Genomic DNA, 27749 nt, shown 5'->3' with positions numbered 1-27749 from the left:
TTACGTCGTTACTTCGATTTATCCCAGGGGTATTTTATCTTCAGTAGCTATATTTGATGCCGACAATATCGATCCCAAAAGCATCGAATACTCTGCATTTCTCCATTGCTTCGCTAGATGTCGGAACCGAAGCGTAAATAATTATCGACCGAAGCTCATTACCGACGTCATGTAACTTAGAAGAGATATGCAGAACGGCTCCTAAAAAACCAATGACCGACTAAAAAGCACTGTAATTGGGTGGCCAATGTTTAAAATCTAATTTCTTATTCCTCCCCGAAAGTGGAACCGGTCAGTGGGTTCCCGTACCCGCCGCGCCATGGCAGCGCCGTCTCCCGCTTCCTCCTACGCGGCATCCTGGGGCGTCTCTAGGTTGGCTCCGCGACCCGCGAGGGCAAGTCTTGAGAGCTCGCTGGATCGGTCACGTGACACCGTGGTTCCACAGTTATTTTTTCAGGCATGATGGCGCCAAACGGCAGTGGCCAATTTAATGTAAATACACGGTCGATCCGTCGGGTCTCGGTCGCGCAGGGTTGCGATCCCGGGGCAAGGTGCAACCAGTGAGGGGCGCCGCTCGCGCTCCTCGCGGCCCGCTCACGAGTGAGTACGAACCGGGCGTTACAGGGGGATCGGTGGAGAGCGGTGCGGCGCGCTTGCTCCTCGCCAACGGGGACATGTTGGTTAGGCCGATGTGACAGAGAGAGGCACGTACACGCCGTCTCGCAGCTCCTGCGGCCGCCGGGCCCCGACCAAGGCCCGAGAACCCTTGGCCCCGCGGCCCGACGACCCGGCCCGGCCGGATCGCGCGGAGATCTCACGCCCGCCGAGCCGCCCGCCGCCGATATATTCGGCTAATAGATCAATAATAAGGTATTTAATGCTTCTCCCCCCGTGGGTGTGTGTGCGCGCGCGAGAGAGAGAGGCCGAGCGCTGTGTGCGGCCACTGGGTCCTCGAGGAACGACCGACGGTGGCGCCATCTGTATTGTCAATGTTGTTGGGCAGCAGGAGCGCACCAGCAGCGTAATGGAGCCGTGAGCTGCGAGGACCTTTCCCGAGGAGCGAGACCACGCGCCCTTGCCGCCGAGAGGACCCGCCGGGATCCGCCGACCACGCCGAGGGGAACGCCCGCCGAGACGACGGTGAGTCGCCGACCGAGCTCGGGCACCCAGCGCGCCCCGATTCGCACCCACCAATGTTTACACGGCATCCTGGACGGGATCGACCTTTTGCGAGGTGGGACCGTCGCCCGGGCCCTCGCCTCGCCGGGAACTCGCCAAAGTCGCCGGGGACGGGCGCGAGTCGACGCCGAGCGGCCCCGCACTCCGCCAACCCTCTATAACCTCTTTTCTCTCCGTAGCTTACCTCTTGACCGTGAGGACTGCTCCGGGCTAACCAGAGAATCCGCTGCCTGCCATCTGGGTCGGCGACGTAGTTGGCTGAGAAACAGCGTGACGACTTCATCGAGGAGTCCCTAAGTGGCGGAACGATTTACGGAGGACTAGGAAAAGGCAGACTGTGACCGTGGCCTGAGGTTCTGCCGAGAGACGAACAGTGAGTCCTGTGATATTCCATAGAGCGGTAGGCTTCCGAATGAGGTTGCTTGCCGTGGCTCTTGGATGGATGTGGGGATTATTTCAGTAGAATACCGGTTAATCGTGATGGATCCAGAACTGTGTTACCGGAATGATTGAGTTACCGCGCTAGGGTTGGAAGCGAGGGTGTAGAGGCCTGCATAACCTCTCTTTCTTCTGCAGCTGATCGATCGATCGCGAGTGCCGTTCCATGACCCGGGCCAGTGCTTTAACTGGCTGTACCATAAAGTGTTTCTGGACTTTGGGAAGAAGACCGACGTGCATACTGGCCATGTGACTGGGCTGTGAAAAAGAAAGTTTATCAAAAAGTAGTACGGTGCACAGTAAGGGGACAACTGGAACGGCGAACGGTGAGTTTTTACTTTTTTTTTTATTATAGTATTGTGGGTGTCGTGCCTTTACCGATATTCTTGATCGGGATGTTTGAAAAATGCTAGTGCACTGTGTTCTGAACCTCGTGTGATACAAATACTTAAAGAAATATGGCTGCAACTATAGTTGGAAAGATATTTATAACCTCTTTTCTGTCTGCAGCTGACCGATCGATCGCTAACTCGATATTTAGGCCATACCTGTAATCTACCAGCTATATTGCTAGTGATATCTATCACTGGCGACGTAAAGAAGCTTCAGAAGGTGATTTTTCTCGAAATAAATAAAGAGAAACTAAGATGGTAGAACAGTTGACATACGACAAGCTAACCTGAATCTCGAATGTGCCTCGGTGGTCGTGGCGGAGCCGATGCCAAGAGTTGGACCCTGAGTTTCTCTTGCCATAAAGTATGCGTCTAGGCTCACCATGTCTGTGTGCGTTAGACTACCTTACTCTGAAGGGCTGCGGATGCGCCAATAAGAATCTTAGGGCATTGAAGGGACACCTTCTCTTTGGTATGTGAAAATTAATTTTGAAGATATATTTTTATCCTACCGTCCTATTACCTAACCTCAAACTGATTATTTCGGTTGCAGCTCAGCAGAAACCACATTTTCCAGTTGTTAAATACACGGCCAGCTATGTAGCGAGTATTTCCTCTTGGATATTGTCGGACGATGTCCGCTAGCCAAGAACCGGGGGCGCGAGAGCAGAAATGGTTTTAAGGTGCGCGCAGCTCACCTGCATGTGCCTCGTACCACTAGCTCACTCGACGTAGTAGAATGGCACAACGAGGCAAGAGGATCAACAGAAACGACAATGACTCGGCGTCTTGCCCAGGCGCTATCAAGCGGCGCAAGTGCAGGTTGGGACCGGCTGTCGCAGGCTCTGTGGTGCCCACGACGACCCTGGGACCCTCCGAAGAGGAGGAAACGATGGCGTCGTCCAGTCAAGGGGGGGCATCCTGGACCCCCCGACCGCTCAGTGACATTAAGATCTCGAGCATATACAACCGGTCCGCAGCGGAGGCTCCTGCCGAGTTGTTTCGCAAAGACTTGATTAGTGCTATGAAGTTACCGGACAGCGAGCCCCTCAGTCCCAATGAATATTGGGTGATAACCGATCAATGGAAGCAGGAGTGGGAACGAGGGGTTCAAGTGCCGGTCAATCCAGATTCGCTTCCAGAACCAACAGTGACTGTTACGCAAACTACACCTCTTAACAAGTTACATGGTGAATTTAAATTGTGAGTGTTACACAAGTGTTCCGCTTCTTATTTCTTCCAAAGGGGTTGCTTAAAAAAATTACATAAAAATCCGGATTCTTCCTAGAATAAATTGAATACACGTGTCAGTTTTCCTGCATCGTGCTCATCGATGTGTTTTCATCTGCCTTCGATTAGGGATTTTCAATTAGAATTTCGGAGTAGGCACTGCATTAGTCCTTCTACTGTAGAATACTCAATTCCATGATTTATCGGAAGGACCCTGACGACTTAACTGTTTTCAGGCCGAAAAAGTTTATTAGAATATCCCGGGACGATTACTTCAATCCTGAAGAGCACCACTTAAGTACCACCCCAGCTCGCGCCGAAAAGGCTTGCGCTTACGACCTAGACGACACCGATATCGCGTGGCTTGATGTATTGAACGGAGAGAGAGCGCAGGTAATCGACAAGGAAATTGTAGGTCTAGAGTATGGCATTCGATCCATTGCTTCGGTAGTCATTTAGGAAGGAAGTAAGTGCAGTCATACATAGTGTTAATTTCAGGCTGGTCAACCGTCAGTGTCCGAGTCTCAGCTAGAACGTGTGATAGAGGAGCTGGAGGTTCGATGCTGGGAGAGGATACAGACGATAGTAAAGAACGAGGAGGGTCTTGGCATCGAGTACGATGAAAATGTCATCTGCGATGTGTGCAGATCGGTGAGTGGCCAGTTTCTCCATCGGTCCAGTGAAAGTGTTCTGTTCTCTTCGCTGTTATTCTAAGTTACTTCTTGGTTTTTCTCTGCGGTACAGCCGGACTCCGAGGAAGGCAATGAGATGGTCTTCTGCGACTGCTGCAATATTTGCGTGCACCAGGCGTGCTATGGGATCACTTCGATACCCGATGGCTCCTGGCTGTGCCGAACTTGTTCGCTGAGCCAGCGACCGGATTGTGTTTTATGCCCAAACAAGGGAGGTGCAATGAAGTGTACACGTAGTGGCCAGAAGTGGGCTCATGTGTCCTGTGCTCTCTGGATCCCTGAAGTCAGCATCGGTTGTGTCGAAAGGATGGAGCCGATCACCAAAATCTCCAGTATTCCGGTATGTCGGGGAGCAACTTACTTCCCGTCACTTCCTTGTACTTTTAACGCGTCGAACCTTTCCCTGGATAAATCGATGTCCTGATCGTTTACAGCAAAGTCGATGGGCACTAATTTGCGTGCTCTGTCGCGAGAGGGTCGGCGCTTGTATCCAGTGCAGTATAAAGACGTGCAAGACGGCTTATCACGTCACCTGCGCCTTCAAGTACGGACTGGAAATGAAGGCGATTATCGAGGACGAGATGGCAGACGATGGGGTCAAGCTGAGGGTGAGGGTTTATTTCACGATACTTTTATAATTCGAGGAACCTTTCGTTAACGACGACCGATCCCTGTCGACTGCTCTTTACCGTCTTCCTTTTTTTACAGTCGTACTGTCAGAAACACAGTAGAACGAACACGAAGGATAAAGTCGGGGTCGGAGGAAGCACGGGGAGCGGAGGCGGAAAGGGAAACTCGGATTCCGAGGACGGGGAGTCTAGGAGGCGGAAACGCAAGGACATGACTTCCGAGGAGAAGAACCAAGCACGTGCGGCCAAGTAAGTTTTACCTTGCTCTCGTTCCTTCTCGAAGAACGAACTCGTATAATTTATGTTCATGTATTGTTTTTTTAGATTGCAAGAGATCGAGGCTGAATTCGACAAGCACGTCAGTCTGAAGGATATCGCTTCCCAGCAGCTGGACATCGACCACGACGGGATCGTTTACATCTACAACTATTGGAAACTCAAGAGAAGAGTAAGTCCCAGGGTGTTCCCTGATCCTCGAGGGAGTTTGCTCGTTTGTTTAAAATTAATTGTTCTAAGTGGGTTCTAACGATCGCGATGCCTCTCTTCCAGGCCGGCCACAACAAGCCGCTTCTGGCACCTCGGTGCGGCGAACTCTCGGGGGCGGGAGCTGGGGCGCGGGCCCAGGGACAGGCGGCGGACCTGGAGAAGATGCGGACGTTCGTCCAGCTTCGCCAGGATCTGGAGCGCGTGCGTAACCTCTGCTACATGGTGGGTAGACGGGAGAAACTGTGCAGGACGTTCCTTCGCCTCCGCGAGCAGACCTTCCACAAACAGGCCCTGGTGATGTGCGGCCCCCTGACCCCGGCGGCCGCGGCGGCGGTCGTCGAGGCGAACCACGGGCCGTCGATCTACGACCGACTCTACTCGCACCCGGACTCGGAGGACCATACGCGCGACTTCGAGACGATCGTCGCGAGGATCGCGGGCGTGAAGTCACCGACGCCGGTGTCGAGCGACGAGAAGAAACCTAGGGCCGACTTCAACGGGGCGTCAAGCAAGCGGCTTTACTTCAACGGGTCGGTGAGGCGGCGGAGCCTCTACGGGAGCGACCTGTCGTCGATGAGTGGCAGCGAGACGGAGACGGCGAGGCCGACGGTGAAGACGGAGGTGAAGCCGAAGGTGCCGAAGGACCCGAAGGGAACAACGGACTCGAGCGCCGAGGACGAGCGAGCCGTGGTGAGGTCCAAGGGCCGACGGCGACCCAGGCGAGCCGGGGCCCCGGATCGACCCGGGGCAGGCAGCGGCAACGAGAAGCCGGACTCGTCGACGGTCACGGGCTCGCGGACCCTGCAGCACATGGAGAGGGAGCTGGGCAGCGCCTCGGGTAGCGAGAGCGACGAACTGCTGCCTCGCAGCGCAGGACCTGGGGCCCGGTTGGGCCCCTCGGCCGCCGCCGCCATCTACTCGGACACCGATTCCGACTCCCAGGGAGAGCAAGCCTCGCATTCGGCTGTCCTGATCACGAAGGCCGCGGTGAAGCAGTTCTCCGCGGCCGACAACGCGAAGAACAACCAGAAGAGCTTCTCCAGCAAGGAGGGCGTGCCGGGGGCGACGACGGAGGACGGGCCCGGGACCAAGGCGCCGGCCAAGCGGAAGGAGTGCATACCTTCGGCGCTGATCGTGCCCCAGAGACAGGCGGCGAAGAAGGCCTCCGAGATCATGCAGCGTGCGCAGAGCAAGCGCGAGCCCTCCGGCGACGTGCAAGAGACGGCCAGGTCGCCAGCCGAGGAGGCCCGGGTGCCAACCAAGCCTCGCGACCGGCATCAGGCTAAGCCTCGGAAGGAGGCTCCTCCACCCAGGGTATCGCGGGATCCCCGGAACAACGACGTCTACGACTTCGAGAAGGAGGCCGGGGATGGGAGCGAGATCCTGGCTTATGTACCGCAGCGGCAGGCCGCGAAGAAGGCCGCCGAGCACATTAAGAGCGGCCTCGGGACCAAGGCGCCGCCCAGCGAACCCGAGGTCCCGCCCGAGAGGGAGAGGCCGAAGAAGGAGTCACCGGACGCGAGGAGAAGCACCGTCGTCGTCACGGCGTCCCCCAGAAAACCGCGCAAGCCGCCCACGGAGACCAGGGCTGCGTCGGCGCCGTCGAGCAACAGCGAGACCACCTCCAGCAGCAGTTGCTCCAGCTCCTCGGATAGCAGCAGTGAGACCGACGAGGGCAGGGCCCCTGCGAGGGGACCCGCTGGGGAGGCGCCGGTCTGCGGCTCGACCAGCTCCTCCTCCGAGAGCGAGGCCGGGCAGCAGCGTGCTAAGGCCCTGGCGAAGAAACCCGTCCAGGGTGCGGACGAGGCGACGGGACCCGAGAGAAAGCTGGCGGCCGGCCGGAAACCGAAACGGCTGCCCGAGAAGAAGCTTAAAACTTCCGACGGGCGGCGTGGACCCGAGTTTCAGCCGCCGACTTCTCAGAGAGGTGAACCAGGTGGAGGCCCCCCGACCAAGGAGCAGCCCCAGCATCACCACCAGCCGAAGAGGGCGGACCACCGCGAACCCGGGAGAAAGCCCCTGCCTGTTCCGCAGCAACAGCAGCAACATCACCAGCAACATCAGCATGCCCCCGCCCAGGTCGGTGCACCTGGTGGGCCTGGAGATCATGATGGGTTGCGAGGTCTACCTGCGCCCAAGCCTGCCAAGAAGCCTCCGAGCCAGCAGCCCCCCATCAAGCAGACCCACCAGCCCCCGGCAAAACCCAAGGACGACGCTTCGGGGCCAGGAGGGCCCCCGCCTACGCCGGGAACCCCCACGGCGACCTCCAGGTCGAAGCCGGAGGCTCGTAAACGAAAATCGAGCGAGTTGCCCCAGCAGAAGGAGGAGAGGTCCGGGAAGGACGTTCCTGCGGTCAAGAAGGTAGAGAGGAGGCCGGTCGTCAACGAGAGGTCGAAGGAACCCGAAAGGGAAAAGGAACCGGTGAACAGGACCGAGGTCAAGGTCTCCGAGGAGGAGCCCAAGGTAGTCCAACTTGGGACGACTAACGTAGAGGAGAGGAAACCACCGAAGAAGACCACCACCAGCAGCAGGAACTCGATCAACACCCTGGAGGAGGAGATGAAGCAGCGCAGAGCGGAGCGGGACAGCCCGAAGAAGTCCTCCAGGGGCTTGGATAAGCTCCTGGAGAAGCGAGAACACCTAGACAAGCTGTCGAAGGCCAAGGGCGTGGAGGTGAAGCCCGAAAAGGGTCTCGGCCTGGAGGTAACCCCGAAGAGGATGCCGAGCTTGCCGACGAAGGTCGGCGCGTCCAATGAGGTGAAGAGCGAGGACAGAAAGAACCACGTCAGCGAGGACGGTGTCTTCGAGGTCGGCGAGCTGGTCGAGGAGAAGTCGAAGAGGGACGAGGTCCTCACCCAAGCACCCGGTCGACCCGTGGGTCCCGAAGAGAGGAGAAAACTAGAGAAGACGGAGGCGCTACCCATCGGGAACGTTGTCGTCTGCGAGGAGATCTCCGTCCCCAATACGCTGAACGCTCTAAACACCCTGAACACCCTGAACACGTTAAACACCCTGACCGCGTTAGGAGCCCTGAACACCTTGGGCGACAATGGGGCGAAGGAACCAACGGAGAGGGCCCTGCCCAGGCCGCTTCCCACCGAAAGGCTGGAGGTCGAGCAGGAGGGTCAGAAAAGGCGCAGGTCGGTCAACCGGTCCATCTTCTCCCCCCAGCACGTCGGCAAGGATCCGAGTGTGTCCGAACTCTTCGACTTTGACCAAGACATCCTGACCGACGACATGGTCAACGACGACGGCTTCGGAATGCCGCGCGACGCGGAAGAACGGACCGCCCCTCTTTCGTTCTCCTTCAACAACGAACTCTGGTTCAAGGAGGACTCGAAGGAGGACAGCGCCCGGGAGACCCTGCACCTGGTGGAGAAGCTGAGGATGGAGCTCTCAAAGAAGTCGAATTCTAGTCAGTTCGAGCTGGAGGCCGTGGGGCCAGAGGAGGGCGTGAAGAAGGAGGAAGAGGCGGTAGTGCCGATAGGGCAAGGAGAGCCCGAAGACCCCGAAGAGCCGGAGGAGCCGCAGAGGGAGGAGGGACGCGCCCTCCCGGAAGAGAAGACCCCGCCGAAGACGGAGCCGCTCCCTCCGTACGGCCCCGACGAACTGGGGCCCGCTAAAGTGGGCGCGGCCGAGCGCGAGAAACTGGATCGAGGAGAGGCAGACGAGCGGTGGGTGCCCCCGAGCGCGACACTGGATCCCGGGCCCGTGGCCCTGGGAGCCCTAGTGGACAGCCAGGCCCATCGGTACCCGGGCCCGGAGGTCGAGGAGCCGGCCCACGCGCACCTCGTCCAGGAGCGATACCAGCTGATGCAGCTGGCCCCCCACCCGGGAGGCCCGGGTCTTCTGGAGCAGGCCACCGGGCCCGTCGTTGCCGACGAGATAGCTCACCATCACCAGCTGGGAGTTGGCGGCGGTATGCACCCCCAGGTGCATCCCCAGGAGGAGGAAGAGGAGGAGGAGGAGGAGCGGGCCCCGGAGCCGGAACGGGCCCTGGAGAGGGAGGACCTCGGGGTGGAGGTGCGGCAGGATTACGGACAGGACACCAGGTGGGCCGAATCGCAGGTGCTGCCCTCCCGGCGCTCCACTTCCTCGTCCATGACCTCGGCCTCCTCGGCGGAGGAGCACCCGGCCATGCCGGCCTACAAGGGGCCTCTCGGGCCCCCCGTGCCCTTCCCCGTGGATGCCGGGCCGTACCACCCCTACCCCGAGTCCACGTCCTACGCGGGTCCCGTTTCCCTATTCCCGCCGCAGTCCTGTGCCGCGGCGCTTCCTTACCCCAGCCCTGGAGCCGCCATGTTCCCTCCACCCTTCGGAGCCCCCTTCCCTACGCCCCCGACCATTATGCCCCACGTGCCGAAGCCGCTCGAGGACTCGCTCAACCTGCAGGCCTCGCCCTGCACCGCCGCCTTTACCTCCTCCTCGCACAACATGGCCCTGACCGCCGCCATGGTCTCTCCCACCAAGATCCCGACCCCGCCACCCGGGCCGCCGCCACAGGTGCAGCAGGTGCCGCAGGCGCTGCACCAGACTCACCAGGAGGAGGCGGGCCCGACCGAGCCGGCCGAGTCGCCAGCCCTGGGCCTGGGGTTCCTGGCCGGCGCCGCCGAGGCCCCGCTGCCCGAGGGCCTCCAGGAGGCCCCCTCGGGGGGCAAGACTCCCCAGTCGGGGAAGAAGTCCCCGGCGAAGCCCACCAGAACCTCGGCCCGGGTCACTTCGCTGCAGGGCAAGTCCCCGGGAAAGTCGCCCAGGCAGCAGGAGGCCCCGAGGGCCGCGTCCGGGAACCGCGGCCGCGGAAGAGGGGCCAAGGGCTCCCAGCAGGCCGGATACCGCGGAAGGGGGAGAGGGCGGGGCAGGGGCAGGGGAAGGGCTCACCAGAACGCCTGCTCGGGCCCGGTCGTCGCTGCCGCTGCCAACGCCCTCCACGGGGACGAATCCATCCAGAGCAAGCTCCTCGGCACCGTTTACGACTTCGACTCCGACGAGGACTCCACCAGCGAGGCCAACATCGCCGACCTGAGGACTATGCGAGAAAGGAAGAAGTCGACGGAGGCAGGCGAGAGGAGGGACGCCATGGGGGGGTCTGCCGAGGGCGTCCACCAGGCGCACCTGCTGGGTAGCCCTCAGACAGGCCTGCTGAGGAGGCACGAGGGCTCGCCCGCGGCCAGAGAGACCGGCACCCTGGCGGGGCCCGAGGCCTTCTCGGACCCCGCGGCCGTGATGCCCCTCCTACCGGGTCCCGTCGACATGAGGACCTACAACTCGGCGGCGGAAGCTCGGAGTACATCCCTCCACGGGCAGACCTACGGGAACCACCTTCTGGGCGCCTTCGCCGCCGGCTCGGCGGACCAGACCCTACCGGACCTGGAGGAGGACCTCGAGAAGGAGCTGCGCTCGGCCCTGGCCGGCGAGCAGCGCGGGGCGCCCGAGGCACCCTCGAGACCCGGGGTTCCACCTGGCCTGGAGGGCCCCCCAACTGGCCCCGGAGACCCTGCCGACAGGGTCTCCCTTACCGACTCCCGCAACCAGCTCAAAGTCAAGATCAAGGGCCCCTTCCTGGACGCCAACTACGTGCCGGCCTCGGCCGTCCCTCCGCTGGCCCAGCAGGCCCCTGCGGTCATCACCCCCGCCGCCACCAGCGCCTCCGTCGCCTCCGGCACCTCGAATTTGAGGCGCATGAGAAAGAAGGAGCTTCTTCGGCAGTACTGCTCCCAGGACATGAACATGGACGAGCCCGGGGTCGGGAACGTCGCCTCCGCCCCCGCGCCCATCAACCGCACGGTGATCACCATCCCCAAGGCGGTCGCCTCGATGACCAGCATCCCCACGAGGGAGGACTACAAGGCCGTGGTGGACGCGAACATGGAGAAGGAGCGAGGAGGGTATCTCGACCCCGCGGACGCCGAGGAGGGGGCGGGCCAGGAGAGGCGCCGCGGCGCCCCTCCGGGGACCGTCGATCGGCGGCGCAGGAGGCAGCCCAAGCCGACCCCGGCGACCGCCTCCGCGGCCGCCGTCGCCGCTCCCAACGCCGCGCCTCCCAAGCTCAAGATCAAGTTCGGCAACAGCGTGATCGGGCAGGACCAGGGCGCCCAGGAAGCCGACCGGTCGCGCATCAGGCCCCCCAAGAAGCGGCTGAGCAGCATCCCCAGCAGCATGCCCAGTATCGAGGAGCTGAAGCGCGAGAGCATGAAGTTCCGCCGCATGATCATGGCCGGATTCGACAACGACGAGCGGGCCAAAGTGAAGAGCAAGAAGCTGAAGGACAAGAACGGCCGCCGGAGGAAGAAGCAGTCGAGCCGGAAGGAGGGCCGGGTGCAGATCCTGCAGGACGGGCCCGCGGCGCCCCCCAAGCTGATCATCAGGCTGGGGAAGGGCCCCGACGACGCCCCTTCGACGCCCTCCGTCCACCTGGAGGACCGCGACCGGGCCCCCGCCGAGGACCCCCCGAGGCCCGAACCCCCCGAGGACCGCGTGGGCCCGCCGCCCCCGGCCCCCGAGCCTGCCGAGCCCCGGCCCCCCTATCCCCCGGAAACTGAGGCCATCCTCGACAAGCCGACCCCCACCGACCCCGACGCCCCCGCCGCCGCCCCCCTCGGCAACGTCCGCGCCGCCAAGGTCACACCCATCAGGTTAAAACTCACCAGGTGCCACGAGGGCTACGAGCTCAAGGCCCCCCCGCCCCTCGCGGTCAACGCCACCCCCGCCAACTCCGAGGACTCCCCCGGGACCAGGGCCAACTCGCTGCCCCCGCCGCCCCCCGGATCCCGACCGAACGCCGGGGCCCCTGACGCCGACGCCCCCAGGCCCCCCGATCCCCCGGAGGGGGTCGGCCCTCCCCTCCTCGCTCAGCCGACCAATCGCAACTCTCCCGGCTGCCCCCCTACTCCGCTACCGCAAGGATGCCAAGTTAGGTGATAATTAATGATAATCGTGTAATATATATGGACTCTGCGGATTTTTTTCTCTTCGAATTAGGGGACGCTTCCCCGCCCGCGCGTGCGCCTCCTGGTGTGGCCGGATATGCGCCTGCGCGCGCGGGGCTTGCGTGCTTACGTAGATATCGATATAACGCGAGCGGATGACGTATGGCGGACGGAGGGACGTGCGGGAAGACTACACCCTGGACGCGGTTTTTTCGTTTCTCGGGTCTTTAGGTTGTCTCCTTGTTGTAATATAAATTATTGACGCTGTACAGTTTCCGAGGGTGAAGTGAAATGTCACAAAGTGCCCAAGAATTCACCATAATATCGATAGCCTGTGCATTTCGGAGGAGAAAGATAGAGAGAGTGACGGGACGTCGGGACGACGCTCGTTGTTTATTGTATACTCAGGGCTTGCCTGGTCGGTTGTTCGAAAGTGGAGATGATCGTTGATTATCGATTATCCATTGTCGATGTGACGGATACGATGCTTCTTTTTTTTTTTTCCTTTTTTTTTCCAGGGATTTTCCGTTATCATTACTTTCCCTTTAATTTATTTAATTTTCTAGGTCCAGATTTTATGGAGGGATTTTATTCCACTTAGCGTGGATTATGTGTATCATATTTTAGATAACGAATTATGACGAGTCGCTTTTAAATGTCTTTTGTCGAGGGCGTATGTATCTTCTTTTATTTTTTCCTCCCCACTTTCTTCTCTTTTGAACGACCGATTAGGAACCCGTGCGGAGACGCTCGATCGTAGTTGCGACTTCTCGTGAGATAAATGCGCTTCCTTATGGATAAGGACCCTTATTGGCGAAACAACGTGGGTGGATTGGGGAATCTTCCCGTCGAGTCTGGGAGAGATCGAAGATCGAGACCTACTCAACGAGACGAGTCTCTTCTCGACGGTCGCCACTCTCCCTGGGAATTACCCTGTACAAAACGTTCTTCACGAGTCGCTGCTTAAATCGTGATTTTTAAACCCTAGGTACATTTATTTATATATTTGTATATATATACGCATATATATATATACACATATATATGTGAATTTTAATACGATGGAGGTCGCTCGCGGCGCGATCTTTCCGAGGGCTGTCGATCGACGTGTAAGAGTCACTAAACATGGTCAAAGGCCTGAGAGTCTCGGCGAGTCGGTTTCTCGAATTTCATGGGGCCTTTCTTCTGTTCCATTAAAATTACATGATTTTTCTCACACCGATTAAAGCTTGAAATTCGGAAAGGAAGGACCCAAGTGGTCGATAATCCCGCGGAAGGACGTCAGGAGCGATTGTCTCGAAATTGTTTTTTTTTTTTATTTTATTTTATATAGTGAGACTTTTGTCTTTCACTTTCTACGTCGATCTGAAAATATTAAGCAGGATTAACGAGTGATAGTAATCGCAGTGGATTTCTTCTTTTTTGTTTTTTTTTCTTTTTTTAATAATCGCTTCTTTCGAGACCCTCCACGACCGCCCGGGACTCTGCTGTGCGTAGCCTGTGTAATTTATTTATGACGGATATTATTACGTTTATTAATATTATTGATTGTATGCGGACAGGATTATTTATTTAAGGAGGACGCGGCCCTGCGAGGGAGATTTAGGGGCCGTTTATTAAATGAGATACGAGGGACGAACGAGCGCGAGGGAAATGATATATGTGTATAAAAGTCTGTATATGCTCGGTGCCATACAGAACTCTGTACCGGTGTTAAAGGATTGCGAAAAAGGGGTGGCCGGATGTAAAGTCTGCCCAAGATAGACGTTAAAATGGATTCGGAAAGGTTTCGCGAATGTGCGTGAGACCAGAGGTCACGAAGATTTGGTACGACTTTAAAGGGGGAAAGAAAAAGCGGGGAAGAAAATGTCCGAGTCTCGAAGCCCTCCCCCTCGGAGAAATCGTAGTGCCTAGACTAATCAATGGAAGTTCGATTTTTCGTCGCGACCCGTTAAGAAGAGATTAATAACGTCTATACACGTCGATCGTACACGCCGGACGCAGAAAACGCGATCCGGATAACGAGAAAATCGAGCCCGACGTCGCGAGGAACGGGGAGCCCTGGGAGTCGACGCCCCGTTTTCAAGATTTTTTTACTCTCCCTCGGTAACAGGTGAAGCTCTAAAAAAAATACCCTCGTATTCCGGGCACTCTTAACGAATCGGTCGAATTTTTGCCGATCAATTTCTCTCGACGATTCGATATGGAAAAAAAGAAAAATAACTCCCGTCGACTCCCCGTTCTCCGACTCGACCCAGGGACGGTCGCGAGCGACGAGAAAGAAGCAATACAATTAATTAATTAATTTAGGGAGGTAAAGGGTGCGGGAGGGCTCCCCTGACTTTGTCAATTTACTCGATCTGTCAAGAGATACGTACCTATAGGGAATGGAAAGTTCGGGAATATCGGGGGAAGGAAAAAATTGGAAACTTCTTCACCTCCCGTCTCACGTTTGCAATCAACGCCGCCCATGGGGGGGGCCCCCTCGCAATTTTCCGGGGCCCCCGTCTCTTCCACTTGTTTCCTCCCTGAGATCGAGAAGGAGAGATCAAGGAAACGTCCTCTTCCATCGAACCTATTTTTTTCTAGAGGCGGGGAGGGTGTGGGCCGACACTTATTTCCACCTCGTCTTGACATCAGGCGAAAGTCGAAGTTGACGCTGCGTATCTCGCGGAGGCGATTTTCTTCCGACACCTACTGTCTAGGATACGTGTACATGTACATATATACATATATATTAATATTGATTTTATTTTTTTTAATTTACACTTTTTTTTTTCTTTTTTTTTCCTTTTTTGAGAGAGCGAGTGAGAGAGATTCTGCGGGATGATCTGCGAATCGTGATGAAGGGCCACGTAAGGTCCACGTTCTCCACCTAGAGAAATTCGGGTGAACTGTACGTGCACTTTTATATATAAATTTTTTTTATTGTCTTTCTTTTTTTTTGAGAGAGAGAGGTGTTCGCAAGATCGAGAGAGTCTCCGGTCACCGAGGAAACGATCCGCGGATTATATACGGAAGGGCGACGTACGATTCACCTGAAATAATGCATTTCGGCTGCATCGTACGTCCACTTCTGCAATTACACGGATAGAGAGTAAGGAATCAGGTGCGATAATTGTGAGGGGGGTTCGCTTAAACACCCGTTGTCTGTCCCGACTTAATCGGCGTAGTTGGTAATTTTTCACCGTTTTTCTATCACGCAAGGATACGTCTGAAACTTTCGACAGGTGTCACGTGTGCACAATCAATTAACAGAGAGTCATGGTCTTGTCATTACTCGAGCCTACAGCATGTGACGATTTTTTATTCATTTTTTTTTTCCGGTCGGAATCGAGAGGTTTCTGTATTTTATTATTATTTTTTTTTAATATAACATTTTATCCAACCGAACGCACTCTCCTCGGTCGGAAGTTTCGGCTCCTTGCCCCTGGATTTAAAGGAAAGGAGAGAAAAGGAGAAACAACGGTTTCGCACCCCCTTCGATTTTTGTAATTAATTTCGAGGCGATCGTGTCGCCGAGTCCCGGTATCGATAGCTCCGTCTCGATAGCTCTCGATCGCCCAAGAGCGCGACCCAGTGATTCCGGAAATTAAATCTCGTTTTCCGGCCGTGAATTTTCTCCGAAGCTCCCCTGCCGAAGGGGAGATTAAAGAACCGAGGATAAACCGACGGGGGGAAGAATGCGCAGGAAAAATCGGAGCCGCGCCCTGGATAGGCTGTTAACGAGAAATCCGTAAAAAACGCACTCGTTGGCGGGGCAATGTCTTCTCGCGGGATAAGGAGGAGCTCTGTTAAGTTTTAATTGATTCCCCGGAGAGGATGAAGGTGGGGGGGGGGAACGATGGGGAGAGAGAAAAATTGTAAACCCCTGCGAGAGATACGGGGCCCTAGGTTTTTTTCGGGCCCCTCCTGCGCGGCGGTCCGTTTTTATTTTTTTACCGATTTCTCCGATGTCTCCCCCCCGCGCCCCCCCAGCCCCCGCTGAGATTCTTTTTCCTTCTTCGCAAAGGGCGAGAGCTTCTTATTCTTCCGAGGAAGAGGGAGGGAAAACCATCCTTAAGTTAAGTAGATAGCGAAATGAGTGGTACGCGAGGACACGCTCCGATTTCCGGATCCACGCGCATTAATCGCAACTTACACTGTACAGTGAAACAGGTGTCAGTGATAAGGAGAGTTCTAAGAGCCTATATATTGTAAATATTTAAATAATAAACACAATTGAGTAATTTTTAACTGTTCCGTACGCGTAATTATTGGTAACGACGATGAATTTAATATTATAAATACGAATGAATATATATATATATATATAAATATATAAATATACATAGTTTTTATTATAACGCAAATGATATATATATATACACATATATATGTGAATTTTAATACGATGGAGGTCGCTCGCGGCGCGATCTTTCCGAGGGCTGTCGATCGACGTGTAAGAGTNTTTATTATAACGCAAATGAGTAATACGAGATATTTAGTTACTGTACATAGTGTACAAGAGAAGCTGGTCTTGTAAGATAAAGATAAGGTGTTTTAATGTGCACATAGCCGCGTCATTGTCAATAATCATATTATTACGATTAATAAAAATTACAGTTTTTTACGTCTGGTCTTGTGTATCCGTTTTCCCTGTGTAGTACTATTAAGGGGGTGGGCTGGGGATGAAACGACAGATTCGGGAGGGTTAACGAACATGGCACGTTGGAATTTATTTTCATTAATCTAGGTATTTGTCTTGATTGGATAGACTCGATACACTCGACGGTAGTGTGACGGTCTACCTGGGTCGTGTTATACAAAATTATAAAAAGTTATAACTAAAGTTAGATCTCTTGTAGAGTATTAGTATTAATGGCAAGCAGCTTGATTGTATGAAAAATAGAGCGTTTCACTCTGATGGCACGGTGGGATAGTTGGAAGGAAGAGCCTTCAGAGCTCCACTTTCTTATTTTTTTGGTTCTCTAGCTTCGACACGACGTTCGAGTCCTCGGTGTCGCTTATGTAGCCGGATTCCCCTGTGTAATGTGTTGGGTAAACCAGGAGAGGTGACGCCGAAAAGGCCACCAGGTCGCGGTTTGGGAAGTACTCCTTCCATTCGGTCCTACACGGGAACGAAGGATTTAGCCGATATTCCCTCTTAGCCCTCGCGCGAGATTCCTTACCTGGGATGCTTGTCGAAGAGAATGGGCAACAACTCGTCCACGGGCAGCATATTTTCACAGGGCTTGGCTTCGATCAGTTTTTGGGCCCCTTTCAGGGACAACATGTATCCCAGGGTCCAGTAACTGTATCCAGCGTGGACCAGAAATTCGGAACCCTCCACCATCGGCTCCTCTTGCTCCTGCATTCGCTTTCTTCCGAGGTACCTGACATTCCACCGTGAATTTAAACCTTCTTCTGGGAAAAAAATAAGATCCCAAAACTTATAATGATTTACTCGAAGTCCTACTCACACCAAGTCCCAATCAAGGTCCAGCCTCGTTAATTCGCTTATGATGAAATTGACCTTACGCCGAAAGTACGGCTCGAAGCGAATATCGTCCTCCAGGATCATCACTCGGGTATAATTATTCGACACGACCTGTGGATGTACACATTTATTAGTTCACTGATTTACCGTGATTTATATGGGAAGTTACAATTGGAAATGATTGACGTTTGAGGTACCTCTTCCCATATCAAGAAGTGACTAAGGAAGCATCCGACTTCTCCATTGGTCATTGGTCTGGAAATAAATGTTTTGTAATTATATGCACGTAGATAAATTCACGGTATAGACGATCCACTTGTCCTCTACCTCTTGTGATACGGATCCAAGTAAGTGGGCATCATCGACATTCCCCAATTGTCGAACATCTTCGTATCGATAGTCCTGGAAGTCACAAAATCGCGTAAAATCTTTAATTAAAGCGACGGAAATAATTGAAAATAATTATATACGGGTGAGTACGAGGTACGTAAGATCGAGTTTAAAAAATACCTTCCGAGTCCTCTCTTCGTTAACTCACCTACCGTCCACTGCCTTTACCAGTTTTGCATCGATGCCCAGCTCTTTGAAGCAACGTTCCATCCTGACTCTCCTCTCCGGTCTTCTTTCCAGATTTATCATGTAGACTTCGTCCATCCCAAGTTTGTCCCTTTCTGGGTACCTCACAAAGGGAGACATGATCTGCGAGAGTGGCAATGGTTCCCCTTGGGCTGGGAAGATAATTCAATGTGTATTACCATAAACCACCGTAAATCCTGCTGCAATTACCAGAGAAGAAGAAAAATATTATCCACGCGCTCCATTACCCAATATCTCCAGTTTCAAATTAGTAAGCTGTTGCAAGTCATGGCCAATCGTGCCCTGGTTCTCCAAGGGGACCATCACGTAACCGTACACCTCGTCGTTGCAGACGTGGAGAGGAATCCCTGGATAAAGTCCAATAATTGCATCGTTTAAAAAAAAATGATCCGACTGAAAAATATACGGAGCTCTTACCTGACTTATTAGCACCGACTGCAAAAGTAATGATGTCGTCTTTGGGCCCATCGTAGTCCTCTAGATTTTCAGACTGATACGTCAAGAGATCGCTCTCTGCTTTCCTCAGGTCGATTAAAACAGCGGTGTGAACCATGGGCACGTCGAAGCACCCTGTCTCGTCTCGGTTTAAAATCGGCTTGTATCTGTTCGTCCTTAAGTAATAATAATCCGAAGTCATGCCTGCCCAAAAGTTACTGTACATTCCATCCGACTTCAAGAGCGGAGCAACAATCGTTTGATTTTTCCCCGTCAAGAGTTGCAAACTCTTCGGGTTCGTCGGGAACGCATCCGCGTCTAGCATCTGTGAAATAATAAATTATTAGTACATCTTCTCGCCGAGAAAAAAAATTTTTTCCATTTCTTTAAACAAGTAATTAGGAGACTTACGAAAACATAATCGGCCCAGATTCTTCTCCCGTAATTTAGGGCCTCCTCTCGCAGATTGATAACGTGGTTAAACCTCTCCAAGGGCCAGTCGGCGATTCCTTTTTCCCCTTGAATTCCATTCGACTCGTTGTCGATCTCGACATCGACGGAATGATAATTTCTCCCCTTTTCGTCTAGCCAAATTCTTAATATCTCAGCCGTTGCGTCGACATTATTATCGCTCCGAATCCTAAAATACCATTTGCGATTAATAAGGAATCAGAAGGTAGATTAGAATAAAGGATGGTGTGACTCTACAGGTTCCCGTTTAACGGATGCAAAAAATGCACGCATGTCGAAAAACCTGCTGAAATTATGAGGAAAGTAAAGGTATTCTCCAATTCTCCCGTAACCTTGACCCCGCCCCTGACCTGGCTCAACAGGTGTACAGGGGCACTGACCTCCCTCAACGACTCCCCCTAGCAATGCATTGAATGAACAAAAGTCAAGTGGCGTCAATCAACTTCCCTGCGTAAACTCTACGATACATTTATCCTCCACGAGCTGAAAAAAAATATACGAACATTTTGATTTCGAAACACAGAGATGAGTTGGGAGCAGAGATGAGGAGGATTCCTGAATTAAATGCGCGGTAATATATGCGTTGCATGTCATTAAATAATTATACCGAAAAAATTAATTGGCAGCAGTGCATGTATAAAAAGAAGATTCCTATTTAAATTGATTATGTTTCTCGGAAATAATTTAATTGTGATATACTTCAATGCGCATCTCGATTTCGTAGCGGCGCGCGCATTCAAGATGGCGGCCCCATGCGTCGTTCCTCGCAGCCGAGAAAGTAAGGTTAATCCGATTGGAACAGCCGGTTATGCGAAAAAGGTAGACTTACCAGAGGGAAACTCTGTCCTTAGGATAATCCAGTTGCTGCAGGAGGGTCAGGAAGTACGGAAGCGTGTGTGCTTTGTTCCTAGCCAGAACTGCCACGAGAACCGTCGGCTGTTTTACGGCTCTGGTGCACGATGCAGCCGAAAGGAAGCAGGTTATCAGGAGAAAAACCAGGCGAGCCGATATTTGCATTTTCGTGCGTTTTAAGATGAACCCGAGGGAAGTCGCGTACGTTTTTAGGAGATACGGGCTTTAAAGAACGGTTCACGAAAGCCCATGTCGCGATAAGGCCACCGGATGGCTCTTTGTCTCGTTCTCTTCTCCGTTTTGATAAGGCGCGGGAGGCAGACTAGTGTTTGTGAAGTGAGCTTTAAATTAACTCCTGTGTGTGTGAATGGGCTTGTTGGTGGGGCTTATAGAAAAGTGAGAAGAGTGAGGGCCATACAACCATAAATTAAAGAGGAACTATGCATGGGGGAAAAAGAATGTCCAAAAATAAAGTAACGTTACTAGTGGTTTGGTTTCCGTCAAGGAAACAAAAAGGCATCGGAAATACATGATGGATGTGTACGATAGGACATTCCACTGGTTGTGCAAAATAATTAATAGTTTTATTACTTTTTTGTAAACAGTAGAAAATTCCTATGAGTTCTATGTCAGGAGGAGGAGTCAGTGGAGCGCCTCTTGGTAGATAGAATTCGAGTGTCTTGCCTAGGAACAGATTGCGTAGTTTCATTTTCTTTCCCCTCTTCTTTCAATTTGGATTTCTTTTTTTGGGCATAGCTTAAACTAACTTTATCAAACTCCATCGGCATTAAACCCAAGTCTCCGCTGTATCTGTTTTTTGCGATCTGTAAATCCAGGGAGAATTTAATGATTTTCTTGGATGATCGATATCGATAAGAAGGCTTACTTGTAAGTATTGTTTCCCCCGGACACTTGTCAGTCTTTTATCTTGAATTATAAGTACGTTGTCAGCTTCTTGACTAGCCTTGGCACTCCCAAAGATCGACGATGTCGTCAGTTCTTCTGAATCTCGTTCCTTCCTTGGATGGATCACTAGCGTTACGTGGCAATTGAATTTTGTAGCAAACGCTCGGAAGGACGATATGATGGCATCCTGTTTCCAAAATCTAAAATATTTGTCCCCATCATGCTGATCAAGTTAAAAGTGAGAATTTAGCATGGTAAAGTATACCTGTCATTGTGTTTTGACTCCTGAGATACGCCCATCATGAACTGAACATTATCGATAATAACATGTGCTATGTCGTAAACATACGTTGCATGTTCAATAGCCTGAAAACATTGAACAAGATAGAAAGATGTGATTACAAAATTATCAAACTGTGAATCTTACCTCCATAACTACTTTAATGCTTTGCTGACCATGAAATGTCATGAAATAAATTGGGAGCTTCTCGAACTCGTCAGCGTACTTCTCAAAGTTTTCAATGTTCTCTTCCAACGATACACCTACCATCTGCTGCAGCATCGTTCTTGCCAACCTTGCGTTGCGTATCTCGAAACTACCCCACAGAGTATTTACACCTTGTAATGCTAAATCTAATGAATACTCGCTAATAAATGTTGTTTTGCCACTTCCTAAAAAATAAATCTATAAAAAATATAGAAGATGCATTGGCTCACATAAAAATTTATTTAAAGTATGAAACATTTAATGACCAGTCGGTGTTGAAATGTAACCAGTATCTGAGAGAAAATTATTTTAATGACTAATGAATTTTTATATCTTACCGGTAGGGCCCGTCAATATAGTTAGTTCTCCTCGGCGATGTCCTTTAAGAACTCGATTCAAAGATGGAAATCTTTTCCATTTAATGCCCATCACACGGTCAATGTTTTGGAGATCACTTAGGACGTCTTGCCGAAGACTTTGGAACGTAGTAATACTCTTGTGCCATATTGGCTGAGCATTTTGAATTATAATTTTCAGATTATAATCCAAATTAGCTGCAATTCTTGGACTCGGTTGGTTGTCCATTGGCCTAACAAAGTAACATCTGATCTCGTTTAATTTTTTTGCAAAGTGTCTTGCAGCATCCCAGCTCTGCGTGTTGTTACCGAACCATAGGATTAATTTTTTGTAATTTTCTAAATTTGGTAGAATTTGTTGTGGCATGAATTGTAATCCATAAGGTAGACAAATGATAACAGTGGCTGCTTTTTTGGAAACCAGAGCGAGGAGGTCTCGCAAAGTCGGTACAATAATAGCAGTACTATCTGATTTAACATTTCTTGACTTATACCAGACAAGTCCACTTGTGTTAGAAGCTGGCACTGCAGTTTCGACTTCTAGATGTGCCGATAAAGTCTTGTAACCCACTATACAATTCCCTAATCCCACCAAGGGAAAGTGGAGACTATTTGACAGTGCATTGTATGCGCAATCCATTTGTATCATAGATTCACTGTTCATTTCCTGACAGAAGAAATTAAAAATATACTTTACTCTTTTATGACAAATATATATTATGAAATTTCCTTACTGGTAGTGATAGAGATTTCAGAAGATTATTATAATCATCCACTGACATTTCTGTTATGTTCTGACAACTTTCTTTAATTTTATTCCATTCATTTTTTAAATTGTTCTCTGCTGTTAAAGAATTTTTCAGCAGCGATAATTCTTGCAATTTCTTTGCAGAGGTGCCTGGTGAAAAGAATTTCTCCAGAGTGCTCCACGAGCCAGTATACCTGCACTTCTCACACATGAAGAAACCTATGTCGGGTGATTCAAAGTAAACAAATTTCTGTTTAAATTACAGTACAATGATCAAATTTGAAAGAAAATATTTGTTCCTACTCACCAGTGGTTTTATTTACAAAAACCTTAGGTTCTTTAGATTTTTCTGATTTGCATAGAGGACAACTTGTAATAATGCAAGCATGGCCATCTAAAAAGCTGATGTTCATCGAATTCAACGTATTTTTTATGTAAGCCAACGATACTCCAGAGACATCATCGTCGAGCAGTTTGTGATAGGCCCGACTCCAGATAAAATTTCTCTGAGTTTTCTTCCTCGTCAGGATTCGCAGACCGAGGAAGTGCTTGAGGAACATTGTCTCCAAAGGTATAACTTAAAAGCGTACCTTGTTTCACTCATTGACAATAAAAATACTAAATCACTGTGAAAAGAATCTAACTAATACTATTTCCCTTAAATTGATTACGTTCAAACAGCGATAAACAATTATGAATATTCTCCGGTGCTTAAATAAATAATGGACTGTTATTTTTTGGGATACTTTGTCATTTCATCACATTCTGCGTCCAGAATTAGGTATTCATTAACGGCGTCCACTATCGATATAAATATCACATATTTTTCTTACAGACATTGCCGGTATTTATAAACACAACCACGATACAATATTACAACTCAGCCGATGATAGGTTATATTCAAGCACGTGCTGTATCCATCCCTAATTCGCACCGGTTGCCATCGTATGTATATACTTCTGTACTTTATATTTCGGCACGTAAATCTGCTTTAAGGAAATGTCAAACTCAATTTCTGTAAAGTATACAAATAGTATAAAGCATAAAACCCATTAATCGTGATCAAACGAGTTAAAAGAAAACGCCAACAAATATTTTGAACCGATTTATTGTATCTCGTGATCCCTGATAGTTTGGTTGCGTGTATCCATAACTTGTGCGGGAAAAACATAACCTAACACTATCGATGTTCTCGCCGGGGAATCAAGTAATGGCCACGCTGTTTTGTGGCTCGACAGAACATACGAGGTCTCTTATTTTCGAGGTAAGAGACGCAGAATATTTAGGGTACTTTAAATACATGGGTCGACTTTGTATTTTGTATTTGTTACAAGACTGCCATTCATTGGGCGGACGAAGGCCGACGAGTAGTTTACGTCGCGCCTAAACCGCTGGCATCGCTGCCCCCTATTTATCACGACAGAAATCCACCGGCTGCCGCGACCTTCAAATTGATTCGGTTCATGTAAGTATTTCAGTAAAGATATCTGTTATTCCTTCTACAGATAAACCCTGGTATCTCTCTATGTACTGTAAAAATGTAACTCTTTAAAGGATACTAAGTTGCGAGCATCTTTATTGTCAATGGCAATTTTGGCAATTGTTTCAGGTACTTGCCGAATTATGAGGCTTTGATGGAACAGCTAGTGGACCTACATAAATTCGAAATTCTGCCCACCGTCCTGATCATCGACAATCTTGAGCACTATGCCTCCGATCCCTCTGTCAAAGGACACAGGGAGATCCATATAGCGAGGATGTGCACCCTTATTCTGGATTCGATGAATGCTGTTTCGAAGATTACAAACATAGATGTTCATGCGTGTGCCTCCATAGACATTGAGAAAGACCTCCCCAGGTCTGTTTACGCTTTGTACTTTGACAACATCTGGGAATTCACCCGTGACCAAGACAAGGAGGGTACGTTCTGGCTGAAAAAGATGCAAGTAGGTCTGTCGAACGCTTGCTCGATGTTATACAAGTATGCGAAACGTCAAGACGGGAGTGTGATTTTTGAAAAGGCAATGCAAGAGACGGTGAAGGTATACGTGTCGCTCAAAGAAGAACACACGACTCAGGAAACAGACTCGTCTACCAGTTGATCGGCAATCTGTAATTAATACTCTCTAGTGCTTACTTTTTCACTTGAGCTCCTAAGAAACAATCCTTTTCGTTTATTACACATTAGAAAACATACGGACGCACAGTGATGGGATATTATCTTAACACTTTAGTTATTCTATTTGTGTTCGCAAAATTCATTTGAACGTCGATGTTTCCAATTTAAAGGGCATCGGTGTAGATTGCAGTTGCAGATGTTCGGGGGACGTTTCTGTGTTAAATGTTTCCTCGATGATGCCAATTGTTTACAATATCGCCCAGAGGTCTACGAGTGTCATACGATAAGGCCCGTCACCCTTTTTCTCGGAGAAAAACACGGAACAGACGCCGTTAGCATCAGCGCGTTACAATTATTGTACGCCGGTGAATCATAAAGTAACGGAGCTATAATAACGTAATTGTTCCCGATGGAAATAGCCTTTTGATAAGGCCGTCTCTGGGAGCGGGAGGGAGATCGTCGGAGAAGAATCATCCCTTGTCCGACGAGTTCAGTAAGATGAGGTCGCTCAAGGCTCATGGGTCCAAATTGTTCTCCGAAAAAAAGAGTCCTGAACGATTGTATCTGGCTTTGATTAATTTTGTCAAGAAGGTTTATCTGAAGTTTTATTAACGAGACATTTAATTTTCAGAATTTATTTCGAAGATAATCACCTACACATGGTGTGAGGTAATTATCTTCAAATCATTTGTCAGTAAACCTTGACCTCGGTGTTATTCGCTTCAAGTTTGGAGTTTAGTTCTAGTCCTTAATGAGATTCCCAGTCCACGGACCGTTAGTATCGCGGCCCATTCTTTAGACCCTTAAACCTTAATGCCCAATTACTCTCCGTCACGATTTGCAAGTCATAACGACCAAGGGCTCGCTTTCTTAAACGCATAAGAGGCGAGAGCTCACGAAAATGCCCGCGGGGTCCGGGCCCAATCTCCATAAACCATAAATCGGGTCATACGAGTTGCATAAGTCGCGGAATCGTCGCTTCTGGAGCGGCGAATTCCACTCGCGAGTAGGTTTCGGATCTCATGTAAGCCTGCGTGTCTCATTTATGTAATTTGTGTAATATGTTCGTTACAATAATAGGAGAACTTGCATACATATCGTTCCTCTTCGATCCAACCGCGTCTCTATGGTAAACGTCTCCATGGCAACCGTTACCAGAGTACGCGTCTCCGTAGCAGCAGTTGCCACGGTAACCGACGCCATGTTCGCGGTTGCCGTGACAACTGTCCGACAACAAACGGTCGTCATGGGTTCTCGCATTAATCCGGCTTTACCCGTCATAATTCGACGGTAATTGGCGATTTTACTGCGATATCGTGCTGCCTCCGTTTCAGCCGCACCCGGAGGTGGTGCGTTGCCGTCCCGGGCCCCTCAATTGCACTTTCTCCGGGGCATGAAACTCGCGAGGTGGGACGAAACGGCGGGGCCCCCCGATCTCGCGATAACTGGCCCGATGGGATTTTGCTCATTTTGCAATTCCGCAGGTGTATCGGCCAGCGATCGGTGCGAGGTAAACGCATCACTGGCTCGTTGGAACGACCTATTATGGTTTCGCACCACCGGCGCGAGTCCCTGCGAGGCCGCCGGTCCCAACGGCCCCGACGGGCCTCACATGACACCCGGTCCCCCGTGGAGCTGTGCAGGGCGAGCTGCGCGAGGCCAGCGCACGCAACAGAGGACCTTATAAGAGTTTAGGTTAGATCGTGGCGTCCTATTGTCTGGGACTCTCGGCAAGGCAGCCCCGGAGCCTCTTTGGGCCAGCTCGATCCTTTCAGGGGCACCGGCCATTGTACCTAAACCAATCCGATATCCGAACTAATTTATGTACTCTTCAGAGGGATGAATCCTAAAATTCCCATGTAATCACAAAATGACGGTTTCAGCGAATCGTGGAACGTATTTGTATGCAACTGGAAATGTAATTAGATTTAATTCAATGATGTAATTCGTGTAAAGAGCACCCGCGGCGGTTTGATTTGCGGTCGTAGAAAGTAACGTCCTTCGTGGTATGCGATACGGCCGAGAGCGCATAATGGAGTGCCCGGGAGTTAGGTTATGTCTTGGCGTCCTATTGTCTGGGCCTCTCGACGGGGCAACCCCCCTACGGGCCCCAGCTGGCCCATCTGGAGATCCCTCGGCTCTTCCAGACATTCCGGCGTCTCTGCCTCGCATCTCCCAGCTCCGAACTGCGCAGTTCTATTCGTATCTATTCACGCTTATCGTTGCGATCACGATGATAGAGTCTCGCGCCAAGTATACGATTTATGTGCGAATTTTTTAAGACAATCGAAATCGTGTTTTGTGAATGGATTTAGGCAGGTACTTACACCTCACTTTTAGCGGTAAATAGTGTCTTGTAGCCATTTAAGGACCACGGATAGAAGATGTCTTTTGACCGTAAAAATGAGGTTTAAGAACCAAAGCCTCCGAATCGGATTGTAAAGAGCAGTTGTCGAGGCGTGTATTTATTTGTTACCGTAGTAACGTCCTTTGTAATAGGCGACATATATTCCGGGTCGCATAATGGAGAGCAGAGTGTAGAGGAGCTTAGGTTACATCGTGGCTTGGACCCCTCGACGGGGCAGGCTCCGAAAGGGCCCGGGGACCCCTCGGGCCCCTTCGGCCGACCCAACTGCTCCAGACGCTCTGGCGTCTATACCTAAATCATCCCGCCTTAAACTCCCCGCTTTTATTTCCATTTGCATCCGCTACTTTGCTCCTAACAAATGGGACGATTTATGCATCGGTCGCGGGGTGAGAGGAAACTCTGATTCTTCACAATAAAGATAAGGCCCTAAATTCATTAGAGCTAAATAACGGGCCATTTGCGGTTGTAGAAAAATCCTTAAGGGTTCTCTCCGTGCGTTGGAAAGCAATGCGATGTAGGGTAAATCCCGATATTTTGTGTATCTTCTAGGCGGGTTACGAAACGCTCGTTGGGCCTTAGAGGGCCCGTCATCTTACACGTATGCCGGAGAAATTGGAGTTTCCTTTCTCTTCCTTTCGCCGGAGAGAGACCCGAGGGGGAAGGCGGTATTATAAAGTTGTAAGGTAAATCTCGGATCGGGGACCGTGCAGCGGAGAGGCCCCTTCTCAGCGGGGCCCGTCGGGGCCCTCTCGCCCCCCGCATACCACGGCGAACGGGCGTGCCAGGTCGGAGGATGGCGTTCGCTCTTGTCCGTCCTTAAGTCCCCTTCTTGCCGAGAACAGGGACGCAACCACCGCCGCGAATCGGGCCCCCCTGAAGGAAGGGACCTCCCCTGATAATGGCAGATCTCTCGAGCCATTCGTTACCTCGAGGAAAGCGTATACAAAGGGAAAGGAAG

General features: G+C 51.4%; 4 protein-coding genes across 5 annotated transcripts; 2 read left to right on the top strand and 2 right to left on the bottom strand.

The window, feature by feature from the left end:
- Positions 1-813: 813 nt before the first annotated feature.
- On the top strand, positions 814-16208 carry LOC105699041 (PHD finger protein rhinoceros). Its single transcript, XM_023433932.1, has 13 exons — positions 814-870; positions 1007-1140; positions 1359-1552; positions 1756-1943; positions 2128-2481; positions 2563-3212; positions 3476-3632; positions 3738-3890; positions 3984-4271; positions 4366-4539; positions 4640-4809; positions 4885-5008; positions 5110-16208. The coding sequence occupies exons 6-13, from the start codon at positions 2749-2751 to the stop codon at positions 11962-11964; spliced, it is 8385 nt and encodes a 2794-aa protein (XP_023289700.1). The 5' UTR covers positions 814-870; positions 1007-1140; positions 1359-1552; positions 1756-1943; positions 2128-2481; positions 2563-2748; the 3' UTR covers positions 11965-16208.
- Positions 16209-16437: 229 nt separating this feature from the next.
- LOC105699084 (glycosyltransferase 25 family member) lies at positions 16438-20269 on the bottom strand. The gene is made up of 10 exons (XM_012423798.2): positions 19784-20269; positions 18895-19123; positions 18466-18808; positions 18276-18395; positions 17990-18179; positions 17779-17853; positions 17649-17706; positions 17435-17562; positions 17144-17347; positions 16438-17082 (listed from the first exon to the last, which is right to left on the bottom strand). The coding sequence occupies exons 1-10, from the start codon at positions 19969-19971 to the stop codon at positions 16911-16913; spliced, it is 1707 nt and encodes a 568-aa protein (XP_012279221.1). The 5' UTR covers positions 19972-20269; the 3' UTR covers positions 16438-16910.
- Positions 20270-20368: 99 nt separating this feature from the next.
- On the bottom strand, positions 20369-23143 carry LOC105699083 (twinkle protein, mitochondrial). The gene is made up of 7 exons (XM_012423797.2): positions 22611-23143; positions 22290-22522; positions 21538-22222; positions 21140-21384; positions 20978-21078; positions 20693-20912; positions 20369-20630 (listed from the first exon to the last, which is right to left on the bottom strand). Exons 1-7 carry the CDS (start codon positions 22861-22863, stop codon positions 20436-20438), a joined length of 1932 nt encoding a protein of 643 aa, XP_012279220.1. The 5' UTR covers positions 22864-23143; the 3' UTR covers positions 20369-20435.
- Positions 23144-23169: 26 nt separating this feature from the next.
- Positions 23170-25596, top strand: LOC105699086. 2 transcript variants are annotated; one of them, XM_012423801.1, is made up of 4 exons: positions 23170-23249; positions 23513-23568; positions 23639-23769; positions 23914-25596. In XM_012423801.1, exons 2-4 carry the CDS (start codon positions 23515-23517, stop codon positions 24404-24406), a joined length of 678 nt encoding a protein of 225 aa, XP_012279224.1. In that variant the 5' UTR covers positions 23170-23249; positions 23513-23514; the 3' UTR covers positions 24407-25596. The 2 variants fall into 2 exon arrangements, with proteins under 2 accessions (XP_012279224.1, XP_012279223.1); XM_012423800.2 differs by lacking the exon at positions 23170-23249 and having other exon boundaries at positions 23472-23568.
- The last annotated feature ends 2153 nt before the right edge of the window (positions 25597-27749 follow it).

The sequence above is a fragment of the Orussus abietinus genome, unplaced genomic scaffold (genome assembly GCF_000612105.2).
Source record: "Orussus abietinus isolate OABI.00-Male unplaced genomic scaffold, Oabi_2.0 scaffold3, whole genome shotgun sequence".
Taxonomy (NCBI): domain Eukaryota; kingdom Metazoa; phylum Arthropoda; class Insecta; order Hymenoptera; family Orussidae; genus Orussus; species Orussus abietinus.
Note: the sequence above shows the minus strand (reverse complement) of the source record. Positions and strands in the feature narration are given on the sequence as shown.

Bases quoted from the DNA above. Each gene is read 5' to 3' on its own strand.
- LOC105699041 (XM_023433932.1), top strand. From the start codon at position 2,749: ATGGCACAACGAGGCAAGAGGATCAACAGAAACGACAATGACTCGGCG. The intron at 4,810-4,884 runs GTAAGTTTTACC...TTGTTTTTTTAG, and splicing joins AACCAAGCACGTGCGGCCAA to ATTGCAAGAGATCGAGGCTG. The intron at 5,009-5,109 runs GTAAGTCCCAGG...CCTCTCTTCCAG, and splicing joins ATTGGAAACTCAAGAGAAGA to GCCGGCCACAACAAGCCGCT.
- LOC105699084 (XM_012423798.2), bottom strand. From the start codon at position 19,971: ATGCAAATATCGGCTCGCCTGGTTTTTCTCCTGATAACCTGCTTCCTT. The intron at 17,854-17,989 runs GTGAGTTAACGA...TGTGACTTCCAG, and splicing joins GTAAAGGCAGTGGACGGTAG to GACTATCGATACGAAGATGT. The intron at 17,563-17,648 runs GTACCTCAAACG...GTACATCCACAG, and splicing joins ACTTCTTGATATGGGAAGAG to GTCGTGTCGAATAATTATAC.
- LOC105699083 (XM_012423797.2), bottom strand. From the start codon at position 22,863: ATGTTCCTCAAGCACTTCCTCGGTCTGCGAATCCTGACGAGGAAGAAA. The intron at 22,223-22,289 runs GTAAGGAAATTT...TTCTTCTGTCAG, and splicing joins TGAAATCTCTATCACTACCA to GAAATGAACAGTGAATCTAT. The intron at 20,913-20,977 runs GTATACTTTACC...CAAATATTTTAG, and splicing joins GAGTCAAAACACAATGACAG to ATTTTGGAAACAGGATGCCA.
- LOC105699086 (XM_012423800.2), top strand. From the start codon at position 23,491: ATGTTCTCGCCGGGGAATCAAGTAATGGCCACGCTGTTTTGTGGCTCG. The intron at 23,569-23,638 runs GTAAGAGACGCA...ATTTGTTACAAG, and splicing joins CGAGGTCTCTTATTTTCGAG to ACTGCCATTCATTGGGCGGA. The intron at 23,770-23,913 runs GTAAGTATTTCA...CAATTGTTTCAG, and splicing joins TTCAAATTGATTCGGTTCAT to GTACTTGCCGAATTATGAGG.